At 33.8% G+C, this 21,784-nt stretch overlaps 2 protein-coding genes across 3 annotated transcripts; one reads left to right on the top strand and one right to left on the bottom strand.

The window, feature by feature from the left end:
• Positions 1–2,535: 2,535 nt before the first annotated feature.
• On the top strand, positions 2,536–4,439 carry LOC108204093 (uncharacterized). Its single transcript, XM_017373386.2, has 3 exons — positions 2,536–3,483; positions 3,570–3,675; positions 3,764–4,439. Exons 1-3 carry the CDS (start codon positions 2,618–2,620, stop codon positions 4,394–4,396), a joined length of 1,605 nt encoding a protein of 534 aa, XP_017228875.2. The 5' UTR covers positions 2,536–2,617; the 3' UTR covers positions 4,397–4,439.
• An 8,908-nt stretch (positions 4,440–13,347) lies between these two features.
• On the bottom strand, positions 13,348–15,368 carry LOC108195268 (probable peroxygenase 4). 2 transcript variants are annotated; one of them, XM_017362227.2, is made up of 6 exons: positions 15,211–15,368; positions 14,994–15,104; positions 14,564–14,649; positions 14,281–14,375; positions 14,030–14,155; positions 13,348–13,641 (listed from the first exon to the last, which is right to left on the bottom strand). In XM_017362227.2, the coding sequence occupies exons 1-6, from the start codon at positions 15,266–15,268 to the stop codon at positions 13,482–13,484; spliced, it is 636 nt and encodes a 211-aa protein (XP_017217716.1). In that variant the 5' UTR covers positions 15,269–15,368; the 3' UTR covers positions 13,348–13,481. The 2 variants fall into 2 exon arrangements, with proteins under 2 accessions (XP_017217716.1, XP_017217717.1); XM_017362228.2 differs by having other exon boundaries at positions 14,994–15,101.
• Positions 15,369–21,784: the final 6,416 nt, after the last annotated feature.

The raw sequence follows: 21,784 nt of genomic DNA, 5'->3' as shown, positions 1-21,784 counted from the left end.
CCCCATTTTCATGTACGCCTTTTGAACAACTTCCTTGTTGTGATCCAACGTTTGGACTCCCATCAATCTTTACACCTAAAGCTTCTTTCAGCTTCGCCATCTCTGTAGCCCAAAATGCATCTCTTTCTTTAATAATCCTATTAGTCTCATCAGCCATAAACTTTTGAATACCTTCTTGGATCTTTTCTTCAATCGATCGGCCTTTTCTCTTCTGTCTTGGAAGATTAAAATACATGGATTGCTTAACATAGCTCCCCTGGCCACGCACCCGTCCGCGGTGCTCAGAGTTACCAAGAACCTTGGTCAAGACATCATCATTGCCTTCCTCTACCACTTCCCCATCTTGAACTTTCTTCTTCATCTTCTCCTACAATAAAATAAAAAGTAATAAGCCATCATTTATAAGCCATATTTAAACATAAAAAGTAACACTATAAGATAAACAAAAACTTAACAAATTTATCATAGATGGAACATAAAAATAGACAACATCCAATTATTTGGTAAACAAGCACTTACAATTTCTTCAGCTATGGTTTGAATTTTGTCTGACTTGTAGTTCCCATTTTTATCACACCGCGCAAGGAGCCATGTAGTTGATCGGTCTATCTCCATTTCAAGATCACCACCAGACTGCATGTATGAACATGTTTAAAAAATTAAAAACAGAACATAATTAAACAATGTAATTGGAATTAAAATCAATTATTCATGCTCCTTATTATTGATCACTAACCATTTCTTGCTCCAGGTTGGCATAACCCTTGCGAGACATGTAGTGACCATATTTATTCATGCTCCTTATATTTTTTTGTTTATTGTGTAATTCCTTCATAAAAACATAAAAATATTAGCAACACAGATATCTCCCAATAAGTATGCAACAATTTGTAAATGAAATAAATTAAAAACTCACAAGGAAATCAGGAGATAAACGATCGGCAACAAAGATATCCCAGTGTGCCTTCTCAATAAATGAATAGTCAGCTGGAGGAGATGCAAGCAACTCCGGTTGATCACGATATGGAAGAACATACTTAGTTGTCAAACGGCTCTTAAACTCTCTCCACTTCTGGCACGCAGACTTCATCACAACCCGCCTTGCTGTTAATGGTATATCGAATGCCATCTACATACATAAAAGCATATTCAATAAATTAGTAGGTATTCATGAATCAATAACAATTAGAAACATTCAGTAGATAAAGTGATGCAACTAATTTTACCAGGACACAGTCCCATATTTTGTTTTTTCTTTCTTTCGGAACACGTTTCCAAGTTTCATACCAGATTGGGGCCTTACTTCTCGCAAGAACCCCAATATAGGACTGCATCTCTGTGGCAACTTTACCATATGGCTCTCCCTTTGTATTAAAAGAAACTGTTAACTTGATTCCCCTCATCTTACGCCTAACAATCCTATGCATCGTAACAGGCCCTCGTTTTAAACGCTTAACTCCTCCTTCTTCTGCAGGTACCGGTTCTTCCATTTTTTTCCGCTTATTACTGAGTTGACGTTGTAGGTTTGTAGAAATGGCCTTCTTCTTTCCCTTCTTCATTTAGTGAAGCAAAAAAAAGCTTGTGCGCTTTAGGAATGGAGTATGAAAAAATTCACGTATGTCCAAATGATTGTTTATTGTATCGTGGAGAAAAGGATGAAGATGAGACACGTTGTCGTGTTTGTCAAGCCTCTAGATGGAAGTTGAACAAAAAAGGAGAAGAATTAGAAGGGGTTCCGGCAAAAGTTTTATGGTATTTTCCGTTGATACCACGTTTGAGGACTTTATTCAGTTCTGCACAAACAGCCAAGGATTTGACTTGGCACGACACGGAGAGAATAAATGATGGTAAATTGAGACATCCAGCGGATTCAAAGACATGGAAGGAAGTCGACAGTAAGTGGCCAGAGTTTTCTTCAGATTCTAGAAACCTCCGCTTGGCTTTGTCTTCAGATGGGTTCAATCCCTTTTACAGCACAAATATTGATTATTCATGTTGGCCAGTTTTAATGTCAATCTACAATCTCCCACCATGGCTTTGTATGAAGAGGAAGTATATTATGCTATGTTTATTGATATCCGGACCAAAGGAACCTGGCAATGATATTGATGTGTTCCTTCAGCCGCTCATTGAAGATTTACAAAAGTTATGGACCGGAAAACAAGTTTATGACGCATACAAGAGGGAGTATTTCTTGCTGCGAGGCATCTTGTTATGGACAATTAGTGACAATCCAGCCTATGGTAACTTGTCAGGGAACATTGTAAAAGGGTATAATGCGTGTCCTGTTTGCGTTGATGGAACAAAAGCAACGAGGCTGGCTAATTACCGAAAGTGCGTGGTCATGAGGCATCGGAGGTGGTTGCCCCGTTCACATCCATATCGCAGGAAGAAAGAAGACTTTGATAACACTGTGGAAAAGGAAACTGCCCCAATTCCATTAACCGGGTTGGAGGTGCTTGAGAGAACAAAACATTTGAAGTGTCATGTCTTTGGTAAGACACAACGCCAACCTCGATTCAAAAAAGGTGATGTTCGACCTATTTTTAAGAAGGTTTCTATATTTTTTGAACTTGAGTATTGGAAGTTTCTGCCGGTTAGACACGTTCTCGATGTGATGCACATCGAGAAAAACATTTGCGAAGCTTTACTTGGTACTATGCTTAATATACCCAAGAAGACAAAAGATAAGGAATCTGTCCGGCTAGACATGGCTGAAATGGGAATAAGAACGGAGCTAAGGCCAAAAAATCCCGGGAGAAAGGAGAAGTTACCATTGGCATCTTGGAATTTAACTCATTCGGAAAAAAAAGTAGTTTGCTCATCATTTCTTGGCATGAAGTTGCCTGATGGCTTTTGTTCAAATATTAGAAGTTTAGTTTCAATGGAAACTCTTCGACTTACTGGAATGAAATCTCACGACTGCCATATGATCTTGCATCACTTGCTCCCAATTGCGATACGATCGTCACTGCAAAAACAGGTCAGAAACACTGTCATCAGGTTTTGTCTCTTTTTTAAGGCAATTTGCAGTAAAGTTATTGAGGTTGATAAGTTGGAGAAAATGCAATCCCAGCTGGTGGAAACTTTGTGCCACCTTGAAAAGTACTTCCCCCCTTCCTTGTTTGATGTGATGTTTCATCTCTCGGTCCATCTTGTACGAGAAGTAGAGCTTTGTGGACCAATTTTTTTGAGGTGGATGTATCCATTTGAGAGATATATGAAGACATTTAAAGGGTATATAAGAAATCGGGCTCGCGCAGAAGGTTGCATAGCTGAGGCCTATATTGCAGAAGAAGCTGTTGAGTGTTTGGTGAACCATGAGGAGGCTACTGTTGGGATACCAAAAAATGGCAGGCATAGGAATGATGCTGTTTGTAGGCCATTATCTGGTGCATCAGTTATAACTCCGAGCGACAATGATTTGCATTTAGCCCATTTATGTGTTTTACAAAATACGGCTTCGGTTAGGCCATATTTTAAGTAAGTCATTTCTTAATTTTCTGCTTAATTGTCAAATTATATATCATTATTCTATTATTTACATAGTCTTTTCTAATTGTATGCAGTGAACACATGTGTTTTTTGATGACCAAATATCCGGAAAATGAAAATAATGAAATGTGGCTAAAGAATAAGCAAAATGAGACATTCCCAGAATGGTTCAAAGAAAAGGTATTATGTGCACTTTATTTATAGCATTTCTGTGCATTTTTAAAACTGCCACATAAGTCATTTATAACTTTTATGATGTTCTGGGCAGATTGCTTCAAATTTTCTCGACGAAATGGAGATATCACAAGAAATCAGATGGATCGCAGATGGGCCCAATAAGGATGTCCCTACATTCAATGGTTACAAAATGGATGGGATTACCTTTAGCACCAAAGATCGTGATGATACACGTAATGTTCAGTGCAGTGGCGTGTGTGTTCAAGCCGATACCATGGTTGTGCAGGGGAAGGATCAAATTGTTGAGCATGCCTCGCCTACATTTTATGGAGTGATAATAGGTATATGGGAGTTAGACTATAACAACTTTAGGATCCCTATTTTTCGTTGTAATTGGATTGATATGAATAGAGGGACTAAGGTAGATGACTTGGGTTATACTTTGGTTAATTTGAATAGGTTGGGGTTTTTTAATGATCCATTTGTGTTAGCAAAACACGTTAAACAAGTATGTTACATAGATGATCCTCTTGATAAATTATGGTCCGTGGTGTTGAAATTACCCGAGAAAAACTATCATGAGGACAATGATGAAGAAAATGAGGGATCCGTGGAAGTAGAACTTGAGAATGAGTTCTTTATACCAAATTTGCCGGATGTTGATTTAGACGAGGCAACAACTAGTTATATGCGAGACGTAGATGAACTAATTCAACTTTTATGATGTAATTTTATTTGATTCTTAGTTTGGTGATGAACTAAACTAACTTTCATGATGTAAGTTAGTTTCTTTGTTTTTATCTCTGTTGGTTGGCTCTGTTCTGAGTCAGATCTGTTAGATTTGTTGGTGTGCCTCTGTTTTGAGGCTGGTTTGCTCTGTTTTCTGCTATTTTTTTTTCCCATGGTGGCCAATCAGACAAGCGTTTTTGGAGAAAAAGGCTTGTCTGATAGACATTCACATAACACTAAACAAAACAAGTCTTGTCTTTATAGTCTATTAACAACACTTTTACAATACAAACTGTTGTATGTTGCTTAAAAGTCAATCAGGCAGACAACATTTTATATATTAAAGGCTTGTCTATAAGGCCTTGTTACAATGGTAACAAAAACACTTGTATGTTAGCTTTCCAGTCACACAACACTATATAAAACCCTTGTTTGAACAGCTCGCAAACAACACAACAAATAAAACACTTGTCTATTTACTACAACGGTTTCCTGAAACATTGTGTGAAGTTTCTTCACACATCGGCTTCAAAAACAGTTGTCTGACATGCATAATTACACAATACCACAGTATACAAAGTGTTGTCTGATTGAATTTACTAGACAACATTTTTTTAACCATTGTAGGTCGTGGTGTTAGACAGTAGTTTTTCCAGAGCGAAAATAAAGTGTCGTGTCTTTGTTTTGGCCAACGCTTTTTTCGGCGTCCGTTGTCTGATCAGTGTTGTCTGATTCCAGTTTTGTTGTAGTGTAATTTTTTGGAGTTGACGGTACTTGATGGGCGCCACTTTATTAAAAAACAAAAGTAAACTTCAGCCACTATCCACTTTATTAAAAAACAAAAATCAACCACTATTCAGTTATTTTTAAAGTCCAGTCAACGTTTTACAAATTTTGTAAAACTTCGGTCATCTTTTTGTCATTTACTCTTATAATTATTGATAAGACGAGGTTAGTCAGCACAATCAGTGTTTGGAACTTAATTACAAAATGATGGTCGATGCATGTGCTTGAATGAATTTATAATCACAATAATTTGAGAATCTTATATGCATAGAATATTTAAAGTTACACGGAATTTAAACTAAGATTTAGGTATACGTAACTTGCTTTATTTAAACTCGCCCCCGAAAGATAAGAACATGGGAAGAAAGAGAAATATATGACATATTGGACTTCACCTCATATTACCAAAAGAATTCGTACGAACAAACTCACTTCGTTTTTGTAATTTGATAGTATAATTTTTTCAAAATTAAACCCATGTTCCGAAATTTTTTATCAACATAGGACTTATATAATATTTGGGTCCATATATTTTTTGGCCCTGGACGGTCGACGTAGATACTTTCTCTCCGGATCGAGCAATCATTGAGTTTAAAATTTAAAATTGTGACTTTTTATTTTAATGTGAGTTAAGTTATGTGTAGTATTATTTTGATGTAATCTTTGTAGACTAAATAATTTACTATTCGATTATAAAATCAATAAATGGTTGAGATTATTTAGCTAGCAAATAAAATAAATTTTATTAATTATAACAATCTTGTATACGGATTTGTAGGATCATATATCTTGCAACTATATATAATATACATCACTAACCATCATATACTTCTCTTTAATAAATCTTCAATTATAAATCAAGTTTATTTTACTGTAAATAGTTATACAAGATCATCATCTTGTAAATCAGTTTTACCGCTCTCTGCATTGCAGAAATGTCGAGCCGTCCATTATTAACTTCAACTATGTTTAGCAGCTAGTTGCAAAACAATCCATTGTAATCATCATCGTCATCTTGCATTTTCATTGTATGCATATGTACGATATACAATGGATGTGTTAAACAATTTATTGCAATTGTCATCATCGTCTTGTATTTTCATTATATGCATATGTACGATATGTAATGATTTTCATTATATGCATGGTTTAGGTTCAGTGGAGTACTATAAATTCTTGGAGTACTGGAGTACTCCATCCTGACCGTTAATCTCTTGTTAATCCAACGCTTATCATAATCTGGTTTTTTATAATTTTTAAATACATGTTTAATAGACCGTATATGTACAGCAGCCGTATGTTTATTTTAATTTATGTATATCTCAAGTAACTGCCACCCGTTAATGGAGGGGCACCATTTTCGGATGGCTTTGTCTCCCTTAACAATCTCCCCTGTAAAAACTACATCACCACTTCATTCCCCTCTTGCCCAGGTCGTTGTTCTGCCGTCTAGTGTTAGATTGTTCCCTAAAATTTTTCAACCCTATATTTAATATTGTGCTTCATCTTCAAATGGTTCGAGGAGACAAGCAATCAGGTATGGTTATAATGTTCAGTTTTTTTATGTATATGAATGCGCCGGCTAGTTGTTCTGTTGATTTATACTAAATTTATGCTTTCGGAATATTATTGTGATGACCCTATTTGGTTGGTTTGGTTTCGATTAAGAATTGATTACTATTAAGATGTAATTAGCAGTTTATTTTCAGTTTTCATCATCCCAATTAGAAGAAGATGTTTGAGGAACATTTTCACTGCATGATTTTCCTGATTGAATACTGAAATTAGGACATAAATCCGTGATTTCTTATTCTTATGTTTCTATGTTTAGGTGCTTTTGTAGTATGTTCATTCTTCTGGTGTTATATTCGCCATTGTCCTTAAGTTCAATTTTTTTTTGTGTTTTCTTATATAATGTTTGAAATCATGTATATGTATGGTTGTTGGTGACCATTTTCCTACGCATTGCTCTCTTTCAATCTGAAAACTTCCCAGATATTGTATAAAATTAAAATTAAAATTTAAAAAGCTGCATTAGAACTGAGGTTGTTATATAAGTACCTATCTTTTTGTCAGTTGTAGTGTTGTTGTCCTTGTAAAATTAAAAAATAGGTTTCTGTCCATCTGAAGGACCGAAATAAGTTTATTTGTTTGTCCGTTGCAATAGCTGTTCCCCAATTGTCTATTACGGTTTTATGACTTACTTTCACACTTCCACTGAGTTTTTTTGCTGTTAACATCACAGGTTTCCTTGAGACATAGTGATAATCATGTTACTTGTAGCTGCAAGTTTTACTTCAGGCGAGGCTATCTATGTCGTCATTCATTTGCTGCCTTGCATCAGTGTAGTGTAAAGACTATACCACGACAATTTCTTAAGGCCAGGTGGAAAAAAAATGCCCTACAAGAACATTCGTTCCTTGGTTCAACTCATGTTGATGCAGAATATAGCAGTAAAGAAAGGAGTAAGCTTAAGCGAACCCGTGCGTGGTTTGAATTTAAGAACCTAATGAACATATCCGGGGACAATGAAGAGAAGATGGACACAATTCTATCCACTATGAAACAGATAAACACCTCTTTTTTAGAAACAACAAGGCCACAAACAGACAATGGTCTGGCTCACAGAGCTGATAGGTTCATCACCCCTGCCGAAAGCGACAGGGTAACGATTCAGAATCCTGACATAAGTCGGAAAAAGGGGTGCGGAAGTCGAATCAAGAGCAGTAGAGAGCTCTCACAGCAAGATCGGAAAAAAAGAAAATGTAGCAACTGTGGTAAAATTGTACGCCACAATGCACGAACATGTCCTGAACCAAGCAAGACAAATGAAGTCTAGTTCCATTCTACAGGTAAATTTATAACTCATTGTAGTGTTCGTTTCCTCGTTGCTGCTGATTTTTAAGCATTCTACCTACAATGTAGACTGAGTCCTTATGAATATTATTTTGTACACTGCAGGTTAGACAACATTGATGTGATAGCAGTAACTCTTCCTACACGTGTAAATGGTGAACGTTTGAAGTGTGCTTTTAGTAGACTCATTACTACTGTGTCATTAACAAAGCAAATGCTCATCATAAGGCATTATTTATTTGAAACTATTGTACAAGATAATATTCTGTAAGTAAAAAGGTTTTGCTGCTGTCCCATTTTCATCCAGTTGTACATATGCTACAAGTTTAATCTGGTACTTTTTATAATTATAATAATCTTCCTTACTCTGGTTGGAGAAAATTTGGTATTGCCTTGCTCCTTATGATTCAGTTGTGTTTTCCACATAAATTGGGTTCATTTGTCTTGACAACTTGGTGTGTATTCATTTGGTGTTACTGTTTAGTTGTTCATTTGGTTCACGTATGTGTTCACCAAAAAAATTACTCCGTCCATTTGTTTCTTAATTTTGTAATCATGTAATGCCACAAAAATTGTTTCTTTCTTCTTACACAGATATCACACAAGCTTATGTTTATCCAGAATGTTATGGTTATATAGAAAACATGTTGTCTCAAAAGCAATCATCCAAGATATGTAATTCCTACTGGCAAATTCTCAAGAAAGCTTATAAAAAAAATTCAAACTTTAATGTACAAATACCACATTTCAGCCATAGAATACTACTGCAATGGAGGGTAGAGCTTTTATTAAACATAGCAAACGACTACATAATTTAAAATGGCAAAAATTAGCAAGACTAAAGTATTTGCCACAAAGCGTTTTGCTTTAAAGTACACAGAGATCAAATGAAGTCAACTTAAAGCAAATCCCTCTCTCAACAATAAAGAAAATCCCAAATAAATAGCTATTCTGCAATTTTCTTGCCCTTGTTCAAGTATGTCGCCCCTCCCATCACATATTCCTTTTTACTATTGTGCTCCCAAGTTAGGATTTTCTGTCCGTACACCACGCGCAACTTGTTCAGCAAGCTCTTCTGGTTATCCTGCACAATTTAAAGTAACGTCATTAGACAACAAGAAGACTAGTTCAAATTAAACTAGATTAAACTACCCCAACAACTAGCCACACTAACTTATATAAATAAACAAGACATACGTTCTCTGTCCTTAGGCCGGTGGTCCATCCGAGCAGAGCCCCCATATACGTCTCCATAACTCGCATGACAAATATACCGCGATCTACAGAGTTTTCTTTTGTTTGTCAACCCATCCTCACCACTCTCGGGAACAACAACAAATAGATCAAATGCTTTATTACAACAAAACTATAAACCATGATCCAGCACTTATATTACCTCGGTTGCTCTGTTCTTTTTTTTACTGATCTTATCCCCTTCATCATTCTTGGTTTCTTCTGCATTCTGATACTCTTCGTCTTCCCGAAATGCTCGGCTGGCGTTTCAAAGTCATCATCATCATCAGTTAGTTCTGTGCCAAGGCTCACTTTCCCAATGCCCCGTTCTGACCTGGTATCTACACTTGCACGCTTTAAACTACCATTAACCCCAGTTACAACTGCTCCAGAATGCATTTTTTCCCTTGTTCTTCTCCGGTTTTGTTCTAAAGGTTTCGCCGTTTATGTACTGGTCCTGCGCTATTGTCGTCTAGAGCAATATAAACCGGTGGTCTCTTGGGCCAGTTGTACACCCAAGGACTCTCAATGAGTCTAGCACTTCTTCTTCGCTCTGCACATTTAGATAGCAACAAAGATGGACTAAGATGACATATACCAAACTACACAGTACACTTTAGATAAAAAAGCACATCACACTTCACCAATACCAAATTTGGGCACAAATAGATTTTTACAAGCAAGTGTCAAACAACACATAAAGTGATGCATTATTTTCTCTTATGTTCCATTGTTTTCCTCACATATCAAATAATATAAAACCCTTTATCACACATGGAAAAGCAGAGCACATTTTCATAGAGGAGCACTTCACAAAGGCACAGTGCTGAAAATCACAAAACAGAGAGAGCGCAAATAATTAAACTAAATATAGTTGTTGAACTTGGCATGAATTTCAAACTAAATTTACATAGTAAACCGCAATCATCATATTAAGGGGTAATACAGTGGATGATTTCAACCATTTATATCGAGAAGTTCTGCTACAAGGTTTTCCATTTTATTTGTAGATAATTGTAATTTCGAACCTTGTGGTTGTCCCCCAAATTGCAATCAACAAAACCACACAAACCAAAAAACCCAAACGACCACAACACAATCCACAAATTATACTAACACAAACACTTAATAAATCATCATACACACACAAAATCAAGAACAAAAGTATACACCAAATTGAGCTGGGTAAAATCAAAAACTATACCTGAAACTCAACCCGGGCTGATCCAAGTTGTCCCCCAAATTACTAAGCTAAATTAGTCTAATGACTCACAGGAACACATCTAATACTTTATTTAACACTCGAAAATCAATTAGCGATTTCAATTACTCGGTCCCCCAATTCCTCGGTTCCCCAAAATCGACCCAGCAGGAGTATACAAAGGCTGAGGGCATACTTACACAAGAAGCACATTCCAATTATACTATTACGGAAAAATATCTGTCAAATTAGACTGATTATACATTATCCACAAACAAAGAGACAATGATGATTTATGCTACAAGAACCTTGTGTCTCTGAAACTCAATTAAACACCGATTTCTCAATATAAACTGACATGCATTACAATTTTAGCAACGACAGAGCACGATAACAGTAATATAAAGGGAAAAAAAAGCAAATTTACTTGTTTCCCAACTCAAGTTGCTTGTCACTGACCTGAACTCATTCCTAGGGTTTTCAAAAATCTTCGAGTTGTAGCTGCTTATCAAGAGGGTTCCTTTGTCGTCTACAATCGTGCTTCTCGTCAATGCTTATCTTCTGAAATCTTCGGTTTTGATTTAGAGGAGCGATCTTAATTAGAGGAACAAGATAGAGGTAACTGCACTTGAACGCCTATTAGTGCGGGACATACTCTCGTATACGGTATCGTATGTTTTACAAATCAATACGCTGGTTTTTAATTTCAATAAAAAATCCACATGTCACCCATCTCAGCCGTACATTTTAGTTTAGATCTAATGGTTCTAGGAGGGGTCTCCAAGTACTCCAAAAAATAAAGACTCTAAGGAGCCCAACTCTTATATGCATATGTACGATATGTAATGGAGGTGCAGAACAATCCATTACCATTGCACATCATGATCATGTTCAATTATATTTAAGAACAAAAATTAACCAGATCGATGAATTAAGGTGGAACACAATGGAGGTTGTTGTCTTTAAAATAAAGTCGTTATTCGATGATAAACGAAGTGGACACACAATTACATAAATTTGCAGAACTATTATATTGTACGGAAAGATACATAAAATACAAAATCATAACTGATGCTCTTGATTATATCTGGTGCTTTGTAATTTTATACAATATATCTAACATTCATCCATTAAACATAATTTAGAAAGTAGTAAAATTAAAGGAAAATTATAATAATCTAACTAAAAACGATGAATAATTAAGATGTTGGTTTACAATACCTCATTGTGGTCTATAAAGAACTTTAATTTAACGTTACTCTAATCTATCTCTTGAAGTTTTTGCGTTTGCAGATCACACAAAGGGATTGGGAGGTAAATTATTTTTTAAAATATCGCTTTTTTGTATTTTTTATCTTTCACATTTTGGATGGGGAGGAAAGAGTCGAATAAAATAATTTTTCATTTGGTACGAAGGACAGTAAAATATATAGTTTGAGAAAGAATATGACCATGTCACACAAAACTTTAGTCGTTTTTTTTTTTTTTTTGATAGACAAAACTTTAGTAGTTAATATTGCCTAATGCATGGAAAATATATTTCAAAGTATTAATTTTTAAACAAGGTACGTAGGACGTAGGTTCCTCTGCCGTCTTCATGATGATCAATATCCATCCTTCTGCTGCATGCATATTAGTAACCTTAATACTAAATAATAAATCATAAACTAAGTACTCATGCTCCATTCGTATAATTTTTATAAACTTATTAAAGAGTAATTATCGGTGTTACAGAAATCGAAAATCGGACCTAATCGGTTGAGTTACCGATTCAGGATTAATTGAAAATCGGGATTAATCGGAGTGAAAATCGGATATATTTTAATATTAAAATATTATTTAATATTTAGTTATTATTATATTAATTATTTGATAACAAATATATATACTATATCACAAATTCTTTAATTGTTCGTAATTAAAATGATATTGTATTTTAGTTTAATAAATTATCATATGTACTTCGATTAAGAAATTTTTTAAGGATTAATCGGATTTCAAATATCGAATCGGCTGCTCACATGGTTAGGAATTATCGGGGAATTAACTTGTTAAATTGGGGATTTCTAGGACTAACGCGGTGGTTATATAAAAAAGAATAAAGTTTGGCATGGAACTTCATTACCTGCAGGAGTTTTTAGAGCAGCCAGATATGAAGCCATCGATGGGTATGTCACTTGATGGAAATGGGGATTATAATTTTGGGATTGGAGATGGGGATTCCTATAATATTTGGATAAGACGAGGTTAGTCAGCCTCATCAGTGTTGGGAACTTAATTAACAAATGATGTTTGATGCATGTGCTTGAATGAATTTATAATCACAATAATTTGAGAATCTTGTGCATAGAATATTCAGGGTTTCACACAGGCACACGCATTACAGGCAAGATTTAAACTAAGATTTAGGTAAATGTAACTTGATTTATTTAAACTAACACCCGAAAGATAAGAACATGGCAAGAAAGAGACATATATGACTTTTTGAACTCCTCAGATTACTAAAAGAATTCGTACGATAAACTCACTTCTTCGTTTCTGTAATTCGACACTATTGATTTGTAATAGTATAACTTTTTTTAAATTAAACTCATGTTCCGAAAAAACAATTGTGGATTGGGAAGTCGAATAAAACAATTTTTCATCTGTTACGAAGGACAGTAAAATATATAGTTCGAAAAAGAATATGATCATGTTCATACAAAACTTTAGTCGTTAATTTTACCTAATCCATGGAATATATATCTCAAAATATTAATTTTTAAACAAGATAGGTGCTTCGAACCAGCCTTCACTCATATTCTACCAATGTTAATTTCGATGTTTTGCATGGACTTGCTTTTAGGATAGAAATATGGGTCGAATTCATCTGATCATAGCCAAATGTTTATCATTCAAATTAATTCAAATATACAAGTGTGTAACTTATAGATATCAATCACAAGAACCCAATATGCAGAAGTCTAACATTAGAGCTTTCCAGCGTAACAACGTAGATGAGACTTCAAGCTGATTTCTTGTTGGACAATTGAAGCTCTCTCATCTTGGCCATACGTTCGAACAAGCTTCCATCATATACGCCTCTCACTGCATCTTTATGTAATAATCCATTTTCATCCTTGCAGAGGATGTATAACATCTTCCATTCTGTATAACTCGCAAGCCTGCAATTTGAATTCGCTATTAAAATCAGATATTTTACTATTAATGTACACTGCAGAAAAACAAAAACATCAAGTAACAAGTTAGAATCACTACAACATATCCAGCTTTTCATGAGAAAAATTAAGATAAATACTATATACAGAGCTGATTTTTTAATTTCCAGAGCAAACAAAATATGAAAAGACAAAATCAACCCCATGCATTCACAATAACAGCAAAAAGAAAAAACCGATGCGAGAGGTAATTTCATTTTTTTTCATTCTTTTTCAGCTCTGAAAATAAAAAATTTGCTCTGGAAATACATTTCCCAGATTTAACTATGAATTCGGCGTAAAAGGGGGTTTGTTGTAGTGAGTGGATTTGAACAGTTAAATGGATAAAACGAACCATCCTTTGTAGTCCTTTGGTTCCCTGTTGGATTTAAGCAATCCCGTCAGCTCATCGGAAGTTAATGCTGAAGAATTTGAGTTTGCGTGCTTGGCGAAGATCTCCTCAAACTTTGAATTGACGAACCTTTACAGAAAAACATATCCGTAAACAAAAACCAGGAGGCCGAAAATATGTCTTAGATATTTTGAAAAAATAATGAACATGTTACTCAATTACAAAGATAAGCGAGTAATAAATAGAACATATACCTTCCTTCAGTGTCGTAGACACCACTGTCGCTCCCATGCTTTGCCATTTGAATGTTCTTTATCTCTATCGGAAATAACAGAGAGAAACTTTTTCCCTGCAACAGAAAATCAATCGAAATCCCAACAATTAAGAATATATTCTCATTTTCTTACAAGGGTCACGGGCACACCCTAGAAAATCCGTTCTTACAATCAACATAAATTCGAACAATCAACAATCATTTCGAAGTTCTAGTTCTCAGTACAGCATGCTGAATAACAGACAAGAGGAAAGAGAGATTACAGGACGAGTTTTGGCGCTGAGGCCCATGTTAATGAAAAGTGCAGCAACGGAGGACAACAGAATACCGCACCCAATTTCGCGGAATCCTAATTAGTAATCACCAAACCATAATCAATCTCATGATAAGAAAAACATAGAGTTTCTTGTGTGTGTCCATAGTCACACACTAACAATTATTTTTCACTTAGGTGGAAGATTTTGATTAGAATAGAGCCATAGAGGCATCATTATTAATGGAATCGGAGTCAACAGAAGTCCAGAATTTAACTAACAGTGGTTGTTAGTGTGACACACACTAGAAAATCCGTAAAACATATGTAAAACAAAATATAACAGTGATTTGCTGAACCAAATCTGTGATACAGATCAGAATATAGTCGGCTAAAATAATACTTATTTGGTTTTCCGGCAATTCGATATTTGAAAATACCTCTGAAAGTCTCCCAGGGGTAGATGATTCCATCGTTATTCTGATCAAAGAAAGCAACATGCTTTCGAAGAACGTTTCCGTCATGATGATGATCTAAATCCATTCCTTCTGCTGCATGCATATGTATAAGTAACCTCAATACTCAACAATAAACTGTGTCCTTTACTGGAACTGCTCTTAAGTTAACAAAGTTATAGTTGTACGGAGAAGAACAAACCTTGGCAATGAATTTCGTTATTTGCAGAAGCATTTGGAGCAGCAAGAGATGAAGCCATGAATGTATAGAAAAGCTTTGAAAGGAGGTGATTTAATTTGTAATGGAATTGAATCAGGCTTGGTTTGCAAGTTGATATATATATTAGTTGGGACTTGGGGGTTCCGTTTGTGTATGAGAAGACTATTCAGTGTATGAACGTGTTTAACGGTGGATTGCATGCGTCATGCAAATGTGTACGGGCCCATGAAATTTATAATTTGTCCACATTCCTTTTATTCCAAATTTGATAAAGAAACAAAGTAAACAAAACATATTGTCGGTCCATTATTATAAATAAAATTTTTATATTTAAAAGAAAAAATTTTGAAAATAAATTATGTAACGCTCAGAATTAATGGGCTCATTAAATTTTGAAAGGAAATATTATTTACGTAAAGAAAATTATTATAACTAACAAGTTAGATTTTGGAAGATAAGTTTTACCAAATTGTGAATAATAAAAACATAATATTCGGTGACTTTTGAAACTCCCAAATTTAGTTTCAAAATAATTATTTAAATACATATTGGCGTATTGAATTAAATAAAAGAGGTCCTTTGAATCAAATAATAATAATCTACAATATCACATTATCTAACATGTATATATATCTATCATGTCAATTTGAATTCTTTTATATCTCTAACTTACTAAACAAATAAATAAAAAATAGCTTACAGATAACATTAAAAAGCAATTATTTTAAAATATTAGTAGGAATATTGTAATACTTGAAATAAATTATATAGATCAACTGCGTTCGTATTTCTTATGGAAAGTATGTAATTCAGAAAAGAAATTACAATCTACTATATACTGTATTCTATTCCTTATAATTCTGTGCTACAAAATTATCAAATATATTGTATAATATTATAATATGCTCAGTTAAATAATGATTGATACTCGTCTATTTTTATATAATATTAAAATTATAATTCAAACCTGAAATATTACTGAGGTCGGTCTCCCTTAATATAACTAACTGAATTAAACATCAGCGCACTCTTGAAAAAATAATTAGACAATATATTAACCGGGCGTTTGGATTGAGGTTGGGAATGGGAATGGGGGTTTAATGGGAATGGGAATGGTAACCCAAGGGGTGAGAAGGGTATGATTTAACCACCTAAAACGATTGGGGTTCTCATTTCATGGCACCAAATAACTAATCCAAACACTTATTATGGGATTAAGGTTCCGATTCCCGTTAACCGAGCTCATTAACCATGAACCAAACACCTACCATATGTGCTCCAGTATTCAACCAAATTTAAACTTTCGTTTGTAAATAAAAAACTTAATTAGTTCGTGGCAAAAAAAAAAAAAAAAAAACTTAATTAGTTAGTACTTTGACTAGCCATGTGTTTCATGCCAATTTAATAATCAACCCTTCTTAAGCTCGCTGGTGCTAAACCAGTGTTGTTAAATCATAGATGCATGTGCATAATATTATATATATTATATAATAAACAATCTCGAAGATGACATGTGCATGCATTATCTATAAATAATAAATAATTTCAAAGATAACCGCCTTACGGCCAATCAATAACAAGCATGGAATCACGTTAATCATGTCAAAAATGAGAGTTGTTAATTATAACGAATAGCACTAGAGCTAGGGTCCTGGTATATGATAGGAACAAAATTGCATGATATGTTTGGGTTTACTGATAATTAGTTTTAATTACCATATTTCTACAGAAGCAACACTGTATGTTTTTCTTGTCAGGATTTCATTATAAATTAATTAAATTCACTTCGAAAACTCTTTATTTTTGTGGTTTCAAGGTTTTCAATAATCTTTCACGTAACAGTCAGGCTCCTTATTACATATGGGTTCACACCACCTTTTTATTATAAATTTTGAGGAAGAAAATATCATAAAATATATTATTATACAAGATGATCTTCAATGAATTGATGTTCTACATCTCACTTTTTCCTATAAACATATGCTTTTGTCTTCGATTTGCAGTTTTGCAGTATGCTTTACAAATATGAGTAGATTTCATACTAAACGTCCAGATTTCAACGGCTTGAGCATTCACAATGGGTTCCTCTTCTCCATCCCCAAAATCATACTAAAAATAGTAAATCTCTAAAATTATCTTCAAATTTTATTTATCTTCTAAAAATTTTCTGCATCCCAATCCCCATCCTCATCTCTATATTCTTTTTAATTAATTCTTTCTCTCTCTTCTCTTTACAACATTATTTACAAACTATTATTTTTTAGTTTCTCACTCCTCTATCACATGTTAAATTTATATAAAATATGAAATGGGGGATGAATAGTAAGAGCATTCACAATGGGATCCCCAAACCCTATAATTTGGGGAAAATTTGCTAATTTGCATAAAAATCAACCTCCATCCGGATCCCCATAATGGGATTTGGTTTTGGGATCCAAAACTAATTCCCCATTTTTGGGGTTTTACTATTCCTCCCCCATACACTATTCACCCATTATTTTATTCTTATTTTGATTTCTATTATATTTACATTTATAATTTTTATTGATTGAATATTAATTATTACATGTATATTAATAATATTAAATTATTAAATTAATATTTTAATTATATGAATTAAAATAATAAATATTAATTTTCAATAAATATTAAATGATTTTTTTAAAATATATGTGAAAAAGTTAAATATAATAAAAAATAATTAAATTGTAGTGGGTGAGTTTTGATAATTAAAATTTAAGTGAAAGAGAGAGAAAGAAGTAATATAAAAAGGAATATAGGGATATGGGGATGAAAATGGGGAATGGGATGTGGAACATTTTTGATAATTTTGGGGATTTACTATTTTTGTTTGGAGATTTACTATTTTTAGTAAGTTTTTGAGATGGGGATAGAGACCCCAATGAGAATGCTCTAAGTCCCCAAATTTGGGGACTCATTTTGTTGTCCCTAAACTTTCCCCTATTATGGGGAACCGGATGGAGATGAAATTTTAACTAAAATTCATTATTTTCCTTAAAATATGGGGATAAAATATGGGGATAGGGGATATATAGGGAATGGGATGGGAATGCTCGTGGGACTGGGACATAAAAACAACTTTAACGTCACCTATTGCTTTATCTTGTAAAAACCATGGCCGTCTCAGCATATTGAGGAGCACGCAAAGGGACTTGCAGATTGTTAGTGTGCACTCCCTGCAGAGAACATTATTATGATTATTAATGATTTTATTTTATCAATTATTTTTATTAATTTATTATATTTTATTTATTACGAATAATGTTAATATAAGAAGTGATATTATATAAATTAATGACATCAATATAAATAGATATCTATAATCTGAGTATTATTATTATTTAAGACAACAATACTACATGGAGATTAATTACTAATTTATTGACTATGATCACATCTCATTGATTAAGTATACGCATTCTACAATCAATACATAGGTAAATACAAGGGTAGAATGTGTACTGCACTGACTCTTTGTGAATATTCTAAATAATAAATTATTAATTGGGTTATAAATAATTCTTATTATAATAATGGTATAATCCTTTGACTTGAAATCATATATTTTCTACGTAAAGAGTTAAAATACTTTGATCATATTAAAAATTATCTTTAATCGAGTAACGATAAAAGTGAATATTTGATATACTATTATAAATCGTGTGGGAAATATGAAAGCTGTAAATAAAATTTAATCATCATATTTTAAAAATGATATTATTAGCCACTTAATTGAATGAGAATATGAAATGCACGCCGTGTTAAAATATTGATTTGATTTAATAATATACTCATCGATCAAGAAAATAAATTAAATTATTAAAAGAATAATACAAACCATATACTCGAAATTAATCTATAATACGAGTGTTAAAATGATAATGTTACATATATGAAGCATAATTACGAATGATTTAATCTAATCACCAACTTATTATTACTTGGATAATAACAATGTACCACTAGATCTCGCTCATTATTTTTTATAATTTTATTATTGAATAATTAATGTAATAATAACATCTATACATTGGTGATCGCAGTAAATTAGGATCTCGAGTTAAAATTCATACATAAAATTTTGATAAGATAAATCATTTATTATCGAATTAATTTTTTTTTTTTTGCATCTATCCCGAAGAAAGTTCGATTTTATAATTAATTTTCATATTTTTCCGGTACAATTAATTCTCAAAACCCTTTCCACGTGACTTAGAGATATAGTGACCCAGAGATAAGAGGGTCATTTGGATGATTTTAAAATAATTGCTTCTTGCAAGCAAGTAAAAAAAGTGAAGTAGAAGTTAGAAGTAAATTAAAATTTATAAATGATTAAAGCGTTTGGAAAAAAGGCAGAAGTTATGAAACGAAAACAAAAAATAGTATTTTTAATTTTTTATAAATACTTTTTTACTTTTTATCCAAACCGTACAAATAAGTAAACTCCCACGCAGCAACACGAACAGCATTAAAAAGCACAAACCTTCTGGGGAAAAAAAAAAAAAAGCACACACCTATATCCATCGATATGCAAAACTTTGGCATATATTCTTAAGGGATGTTGAAAACGATTGCTTGTACACTGACAACAAGCAAGCTAATTGCAATAATGCGAACTGAATTTCGATCCTTCAAGCTAGAGTTTTCCCGAATTTCATCCAGAAGCTTAAACAAGAAAAAGGTGTTGCTTTCGACAAAAAAGTATGTTGAGAATGCTTAATACTGAAGCATTATTATTGTATGCAAGCCAAGTAAAGAATGTTTGTCTTGTCTCTGTTGAGTGTTCAGATGAGTCCTTAAACAGTACTACAAATATTTTCATGAAGAAAATAAGTACCTGATCTTACCAACCAATTAATTATATCAATTATAGCAATAAATTAATTGTTAAAAGATTTTACACTAATTTGATCTGCAAGTATAAGATGAACTAAAACAACCGATTTATTTATTTTCAGAAAATAAAAGTACTTTTTCTATAAAAATAAGGATTTTCTTATGATATAAGATAAGCCAGACGTAGTAAAGTTTAAGCACTTGAAGTTGGAGCTCAGAACATTATACACTTCCTAAAGTTCCAGCCTTCCAAGCTTTAGAGGTCAATGTATGGAATTTGTGGGCCAAGGCCCATAATTAGAATGGGCTGACAAGTTGGTCTAGAATAAGGCCTCGTTTAACCGGTGGATCATGACATAAAAAGATAATATTATCATATCAAAGGAAAAAAAAAATGAAATTACGAGAACGTAAACTCTATATAAATCATCATTGTATTATACCATTCATAATATCCAATATCCATAAAACCGAACGCACAGGACCTTTTCCTCTCCATTTTCTCCCGACTTATAAGCAATAAGTACATGAAATATAAACACCGCAACATAACGTTTCGACAGAGGGTAATGCTACGTACCCCAAAATTAATTAATAAAACGCGGTGCCGCTAGATTTCAGTTATCTATGCCTGGCGCACCGTGTCGCCGCAGTGCAGCCACGCCGATACGGATTCGCCCTCCCAGTCTGATTGCAATTATAATACGACTGTCCCCGCCTATTGCACGGCACTCTGTTCTTATTCAGCGCGTCGTAGCTTATATGACTCTGTCCAGCCATATTTCTCCTGGCCGATTCCGATTCCATCATCATCTCCTCGTCGCGATCAATCACGTCTCCCACGAGCATCGCGCTATCGTCGCTGTGGCCAATGACTGCGAGCTCGACATCGAGAGGGGAGTGCGAGGACTGCGCGATGATGGCCATGGTCATGGCGAGGATGAGGACCAGGACATGGATGGAGACTCGAGCCATCGCGGTGCAGCCAGGCCCTTCCGGAGAGAAGAGGGGAGATCAAAAGGGTGTATGCTTCGAGAGGCGAATGGATATTGGAATGGGGAGGTGAGGTTTGGTTAATTTAGAGGTGTTTATAAGGTTTGTGTGAGTTTACGTGATTTGCGATAGGTTGGTGTAATGCATGGCATGACATGGTGGATAGGTGAGGGCCGTTCTTTTTCGTTCTATTTTCAGGTCGTATTGGTAATATAATAACCAAGTAGAAGTGGTCGAGTAATATTGGCGGGAGAATATATCATCTTCGCAGGGTAGGGTGGTCATTATTCTTCATGAGTTTAGATGATTAATTAATGGAGCTATAATAGAAATTAACTAACGGTGATTTAAGGAAGAGCTGCTAAATACTGCAATGAAATGCAGTGGAGGCGTTTGACTGTACATTTTAATCCAATTATATATGTATGTATGTGATGATCACATAATTCTTCTTAATATAATAGAATATTTACAACTTTTCAATCACATAAATATAATAAAACTTAATTCGATTTGACTATAAATACAGAAATAAAATAACTATTTTATAGTAAAAGAAGTGCTTTTTAGTCGAAAATTTTTAACCTAACATCAAGAAATATCACAGTTTTATTAGAACTATGAACTAACATATATTTTGCGAAATGTATTCTTCACTAGAAAAATTGGATAAATCGATCACATAAAATTTGCGGACAAGAAAAAA

The sequence above is a fragment of the Daucus carota genome, chromosome 7, assembly GCF_001625215.2.
Source record: "Daucus carota subsp. sativus chromosome 7, DH1 v3.0, whole genome shotgun sequence".
Classification (NCBI taxonomy): Eukaryota; Viridiplantae; Streptophyta; class Magnoliopsida; order Apiales; family Apiaceae; genus Daucus; species Daucus carota.
Note: the sequence above shows the minus strand (reverse complement) of the source record. Positions and strands in the feature narration are given on the sequence as shown.

Excerpts from the sequence above, each read along its gene's own strand:
- LOC108204093 (XM_017373386.2), top strand. The coding sequence starts at position 2,618 with ATGCACATCGAGAAAAACATTTGCGAAGCTTTACTTGGTACTATGCTT. Across the intron at positions 3,484-3,569 it reads TCGGTTAGGCCATATTTTAA|TGAACACATGTGTTTTTTGA; the intron begins GTAAGTCATTTC and ends AATTGTATGCAG. Across the intron at positions 3,676-3,763 it reads CAGAATGGTTCAAAGAAAAG|ATTGCTTCAAATTTTCTCGA; the intron begins GTATTATGTGCA and ends TGTTCTGGGCAG.
- LOC108195268 (XM_017362227.2), bottom strand. The coding sequence starts at position 15,268 with ATGGCTTCATCTCTTGCTGCTCCAAATGCTTCTGCAAATAACGAAATT. Across the intron at positions 14,376-14,563 it reads TCAGCGCCAAAACTCGTCCT|GGAAAAAGTTTCTCTCTGTT; the intron begins GTAATCTCTCTT and ends TTTCTGTTGCAG. Across the intron at positions 14,156-14,280 it reads GTCTACGACACTGAAGGAAG|GTTCGTCAATTCAAAGTTTG; the intron begins GTATATGTTCTA and ends TTTTCTGTAAAG.